The 6,560-nt window shown below is 35.0% G+C and overlaps 1 protein-coding gene across 1 annotated transcript; it reads right to left on the bottom strand.

The window, feature by feature from the left end:
• Positions 1-3,435: 3,435 nt before the first annotated feature.
• LOC101399008 (olfactory receptor 6K3-like) lies at positions 3,436-6,456 on the bottom strand. The gene is made up of 2 exons (XM_014797021.2): positions 6,389-6,456; positions 3,436-4,657 (listed from the first exon to the last, which is right to left on the bottom strand). Exon 2 carries the CDS (start codon positions 4,631-4,633, stop codon positions 3,683-3,685), a length of 951 nt encoding a protein of 316 aa, XP_014652507.1. The 5' UTR covers positions 4,634-4,657; positions 6,389-6,456; the 3' UTR covers positions 3,436-3,682.
• Between the last annotated feature and the right edge of the window lie 104 nt (positions 6,457-6,560).

Below are 6,560 nucleotides of genomic sequence, written 5' to 3'. Positions count from 1 at the left end.
CCAATAATCTCTATATTGCAAAGAAAATGGCAGAATCTTAACTCTCCCCTGTATCCATGTCCCCTTGCAAGGTGATTTGGCAGCAATTCCCATCAAGAGGTGGAATCTCTTTTCATCCCCTGAGTCCCCCCTGGTACTTGATTTGGCCATAGAATGCAACAGAAAAAATTGTGTGCCAGTTCTGAGTCTAGTCCTCAAGAAGCTCTGTGCACTTGGGCTCTGTCTCAACACCCTAACCAGCCATCATGTGAACAACACAGACCAGCATGCTGGAAGGTGAAAGATCACGTGGAAGAGAGTATAATTGTCTTAGCTAATGTTGTCCTAGTTCATCCAGCTGTAGCCAGCCGGCTGCTTACCCTAGATACATGAGTGAACCAAGACTAGAAGAACCACCTATTTGATTCCAGCCTAAATTGCCAACCCATAAATTATGAGATAAACAAAATTTCTGTTTTAAGCCACTAGTTTTTGGGGTCGTTTGTTTTGTAGCAAAAGATCAATGATATGGTCACTTAAATCATCTTTTCCACCTCCACTTTTGCTCCATTCCAATCTGCTATTCATACAACAATAGGAATGTTATTCTAATATAATTCCTTACTTTAAATCTCTTCATTGTTTTTACTTGGCAGTTGGAATAAATTCCAACATCTCATAACATGACCTATAAGGTTCTGCATATTGGCTGAATCCAACTGATTCCTTCTCAGTCTTCAAGTGTCAGCTTAAATGCTGCTTCATCAAAGAAGCATTCTCTGCTCCTACTTCTAAATGGGTATACATGTCTATTAATTCTTTTGACTTTTATTGATAAATTGCTCAAGAAAGGATTATACCATTTTGACATCCCATCTGTACTGTCAGAGTGCATATTTTTTATCATTTAAATTGTCATTATTTTTAAAAATAAAACTTGTTTTTTAATAAAGTGCAATAATTTGTTATAAGTAAATTAGAAACTATAGATAAATGCAAAATTAAAAATAAAACCCATCTGTTAAATGTATATTCAAAGGTAATCAGAATTGAAGATCTAAGTTCATTTTGTTTTCAAATTGAGGGTCACAACTCATAAATGAGTGGGAAAATTAGTTCCAAAAATGTTTTTAATGAAATAGAACATGAAAAAAAGAAAAGAAAAATTGAAAAGACAAGAAGCACCACACGGATTAAGTGTAATATTATTTTGTAAAAATGTTTTTTGTTATAAATGTGGATATGAAGATGTAAATGTATACATGTGTGTCCAATATTATGATTTAAAATACACTCCTCATTATAAATCACAGTTAACAAAGTACTTTAGTGATCCCACTTGCTCCTTATTACCCTATCTCTCTGCTTTCATTGTTAGTAAAACTCCTTGAAAGAGTTGTCTGTACTCGAAATTTCCAATTTTTCTTTGATTCTTTTCTATTAAACCACTCAAGTCAGGCTAATATTGTCCTAGTCCAGCCCTCACCACAGTGTAAGATACATAAGGGCAGGGAATTCTTTTTCAATTGTATCATAAACACCTAAAACTGTGCTCAGTATAGTAGCCTCAGTAAATACTTGTTGCGTGAATAAAGAAATGGGTCACATCATTATTTCCTTAGTGGGTTAGCATCTTTCAAACTCAGCAAGATTTTAGAGCTAACTATAGAAATATTTAATAGAATTGAAACTTATTATTCATACTTTGCACTAAGGAAATTGTACATATTTAGTATTTCATGTATTTGCATTATTAAAGGTTATTTGACCTATTAGAATACAAGATCTACCTTGTAATTCTGATTTTAAATTTGTAATTGGGCAATTAATTTATACTTGTTATTTTAACCAACTTTATTGAGCTAAAATTTACAGTTAATAAAATTCACACATTTAATCAAGATAGTCTTATTCAAAATAGAAATCTTACCATGTTTGTCACAGTATTGAAACATTTAAAAGGATTTAGGTTTAGTCATATTAAAAAGTTTTTTGTTTTTGTGGTTTTTTTTTAAAGGTTTTTAAAGGTTATTTTTAAAACCTGTGGAGGCTTTGTTTATTGACTCGTAAAATTGAGGTACTTCAAAACAAAACAGTGCATATTATATTTAATTATAGTTTAAAAGGATTTAATTGCCAAGTTTATAAATCAGACCAAAAATTTGTCAAACACATTTAAAACTGAATGGTAAAATCTATTGGATTTATAAATGGAATACCAAGATTTTTAAGCAGAAATTCAAAGATCAAAGAACTAGGTTTCTGAATGTTTACCTCAAATAATTTTAATTTTAATTTTATAACCAAAGAATCTTCTATATAATTTTCTTTATGAAAAAATTTTCCTCTTGGGTGTCAAAAAGTTCAATTAATGTAGGAGAGGATTTGAATTTACAAGAGTGAGAGAGAATAAAGGATAGAACTGCATCCCTGAGGCATGGGAGGGAATGGGGTCTAGAGCTGACCCAAAGTTGAAAGCTAGCTCTTTCTTCCACTTTAGCACTCCCAAATGGGTACACAGATTGATCTAGCTGCCTGAACGAAGTCTATTGAGGCTTTTTTCTTGTGTCCTATGCTACTGATATTTCCATTCTTGACACCTCTCTCTTCTTTTCTCATCTTTTGGCTGACTTCCTGCTCTTTATGATGCCACAGGCAATTGTCCTGTGTCCTTGGTGTTCCTTCTGCAGGAATTGGGCAAAAACTTCTTTTTCTAGAGACAATTTACTCAGCCCCTGGAACTATTAGTGTAGTTTTGTGGGAGGAAGATGGAGACATTTGTCCCAGAGGATAAAATGTGTCTGAACTTTTTAATGGTGAGTATAAGTTACAAGGCAGAGCAGAAGGAAGGGAGGAACATTCCAGAGCACAAAAGCAATAAGAACAAAGACAGTGAGGTATGAGACTGGCATGGCGTTTTAACGTAACATAACATAGAACATTTTTAATAGTAGTGATAGTAATTAAAAAAAATTAACACATCAAGGTATAACTATACATCTTTACATAATTTATGTATTTATTTTTTTGGTCCCAAGCCTATATATTTTATCTATTTAATCTTTAAATTTCCAAAAGTGTTTGTTCTGGAATTTTCAAAACAATATGAAATAAACCCCACAAAGCAGTTGATAATAAGAGCATGACACAAACATTACAAAATCAGTGACTATATGTGCCATACAATCATTGTAATATATCAGAAGAAAATTTATGGCAGGATAAAGGTCTCTGAGCTGAATGTTAGGACGCCAGGCTTCTCGTTCAGGCTAAAACCACCTCACTGCTACATACCAAGTTAATCTCTTTGAAATAAAAAATATATATATATAATACCTGATTTAATGGTATTGTGCATATAGAGTGAAAGGGTAGGTAAGGGAAATCTTTAGATGTGCAAGAAATAAATATGATTATATTTTAGCCGAGTATCCTTTATTGATTCAGAGAAGATAATACCACACTATATGGGGTTACAAAGTGGAGAAAATATTCCATTATATTCTGCAAATGAAATAAAGATAGATAAATCACAGAAGATGTCCTCTATCAGATCAAATAATAGTTCTTAGTTTAGAAAATTGGAAAGAATACCCAATCAGCAGTATGAAAACAAAACATGCACAATAATTTTAGAAACTGATTTTTTTAGCACTTTAAACTTATGGACATGGTATTTCTTTGGACAGATGTATGTGAATTCTCAGTGGCTTCCAAAGGCGTTGAATATCTTTGGAGAACACAGAACTTTCTTGATGGCATCTTTCATGTCTTTGTTCCTCAGACTGTAGATTATTGGATTGAAAAGTGGGGCAAGGACAGCAAACATCAGTGCAATGGTCTCATCCAGTAGTGGTGGGAATGTGACAGAGAAGCGCAGGTACATAAGTGTCACACTGCCAAAAAATAGCAAGAAAATAGTAATGTGGGCTGCACAAGTGGAGAATGCCTTCTGACGGCTTTCACCTGAGGGAATCCTCCGTATCACGGGGATGATTCGTATGTAGGAAAGGGTGATGACAGAGACAGAAGTCAGAATGGAAACAGCATGAATCACATCTTCAACCAGAATCATGGATGTGTCTGTGCAGGCCAAGCACAGCACAGGTTCAAAGTCACAGAAGAGTTGGTGGATTTGGTTGGGACCACAGAAGGGAAGAGTAGAAATCCAAACAATCTCTGGCAGCAGCACAAGGAAGCCAAAGATGCAAGAGCCAGTGGAAAGCTGGATGCATAGTTGGGGGGTCATAATGATTGCATAGCGGAGGGGGTTGCAGATGGCAACATACCTGTCGACGGCCATAATTGTGAGGACCAGGCCTTCTGTGACCCCAAGTGAGTGGAAAAAGTACATCTGCAGAAGGCAGCCAATGAAAGAAATGGTCTTCTGTTCACTGACCAGGTTAGAGAGCATCTTGGGGATGGTCACTGTAGTGTACCAAATCTCCAGGAAGGAGAAGAGGCTGATGAAATTGTACATGGGATTATGGAGACGTGTATCCAGCTGGACAGCAAAGAAAATCATGAAATTTCCAACAATAATGAACACATAAATAAAGAGCAAAGGAATGAAGAATAAAAGGCTGCCATTCTCAAACCGAGGGAAATCGGAGAAATAAAACTCAGTCACCATCGTCAGATTCTCGTGACCCATGTTTTCAGCTGTTTCCCTTGTTGGCTGATGGAATCAAATACAACAGTTAGAATTCTCTGTGTGTTCAAATAACAAATAGAAACTTTCTTTTCAAGTGGCTTAACAGCTTTAACATGAGGTTGATTAAATAAAATACACTATGTGAGTTGCTTTGCAAATTGTAAAGTGAACCTGCCTAATTTGCAAATACTTTTTAGTAATTATTATACCTATGTTATCGACTGTTCTGTGAGGCAAGCAATTTTGCTATTTGGACATATAAATTGGCACAAATTCTCCTGAATGTATGGCAATTTTATTAAGATCTATGACACTATTCAAACTCTGCCTTTCACCATATAACCTAATAAAAATAGTTTAAATATTAAAAATTGTGTACAAAAGTATTCACTGAAGTATTTGTTATAATAGCAAATTAGAAACAATTTACATAGGTAGGCTTTTTTTAAGATGAAATCTTGGAGAAACAAAGTGAATTATGACAAAATGATCTCATCTGTGGATAAGAATAGGATCATTTTAAAGTGGGCATCTTAAAAACTAAAGTGCAGATACCAGCTTTGTTTGGTCGGCCTCATTATTAACAATCGAGTAAAAAGAAATTGCCAAATATCATGTTGAATTTAATTTACTTTAAAATACAACAGCTTAGACCCATGTGATACATCTGTGTGTGTAAATTAATCTTAATCTGTACTCTGACGAGGGTTAGTTAATAGTTGAAGTCCACTAATCTAGAAATCACACTTTGGAAGTGATTTGGTAACATTTGAAAGACTTTGATCAGCAGTCAACATTCAGAGGCAGGTTTGGCAAGAGCTTCAAATATCCATATCTGTATCCACACCACAGAGCTTATTAATTAGCCTAGAGCAAGTTTTATCAGCTTTAGTGCTATTGACATTGATAATTCTGTGCACTATGGACCAGATCATTCTTTGCTTGGGGTGGGGAATAGGTAGCTTTCGTGTGTTTTGTACGATGTTTAGCAGCTAACTCGGCCTCTACCTACTAGATGTCAGTAACACAGACCCTTCCCCAGTCATGATAACCAAAATGTCTCTAGAAATTGCCAAATGCCCCTGCAAGGGAGGGGTGGGAGCAAAATCGCCCCAGTTGACAACCAGTGGCATACAGAACCTTAGAATTTTTTTCAGGTGGTGGGCGTGAAAAACCAGATGACCAAAATTTGTGGATTGGTCTAGAAATATACCTAAACCCTTGCTTGAAGGGACATAAGAATATGATGAGCCAAGCAGCCTATAAAGCTTGGAAGGGCCCATGGTTTGTTCATTTCTACGTTCCTCCCTTCACAGAGGATCCATTACTTGATCCTACAAGAAGGTTGGCTTTTCTATCAGTGAGAATTTTCTTATATTTTTCTTTGACAGAATCTTTCATTCATTCTACTAATCAGAGATCCTAGAGGGGGATTTCCATGAGCTTCTAAGAACAGGTTTGATAATGGCTTTTGTGCCTGCTTGCTAATAAATGTTTGCATGCATGGCAGAATTCTGAGACTTGCCTTCATTGTATTCATCTACCTAGTAGTGATATTATTGGAGATGGACCTCTATAATTATGGGACATGCTAAAGGTGTTAACTAATGCTACAATGGTAATCATAATACAATACACAAATGCATCAGATCAACATATTGTACACCTTAAACTTACTCAATGTTATATGTGAATTATATCTCAATTTTAAAAATTAAAATAAATGAATAAACAGAGAAAGCTACTGATACTTACCAGAAAGGGTCAATTGTGAACTGGCCATAGATACAATAAATAGATAAAATTATTTTGAAACCAGAATACCAGAGGCTGTGAACAAACAGAAAATCAGTTTGGATTATGGCAACTAAATATGTTTATGGTATTTTTTTTTTTGCTCTTGCTTTTTATAGACACAACAGAATAT

The sequence above is a fragment of the Ceratotherium simum genome, chromosome 2, assembly GCF_057802395.1.
Source record: "Ceratotherium simum simum isolate JZ-2026a chromosome 2, ASM5780239v1, whole genome shotgun sequence".
NCBI classification, from domain to species: Eukaryota; Metazoa; Chordata; class Mammalia; order Perissodactyla; family Rhinocerotidae; genus Ceratotherium; species Ceratotherium simum.
This window is presented reverse-complemented; position numbering and strand designations above follow the sequence as displayed.

Bases quoted from the DNA above. Each gene is read 5' to 3' on its own strand.
- LOC101399008 (XM_014797021.2), bottom strand. From the start codon at position 4,633: ATGGGTCACGAGAATCTGACGATGGTGACTGAGTTTTATTTCTCCGAT.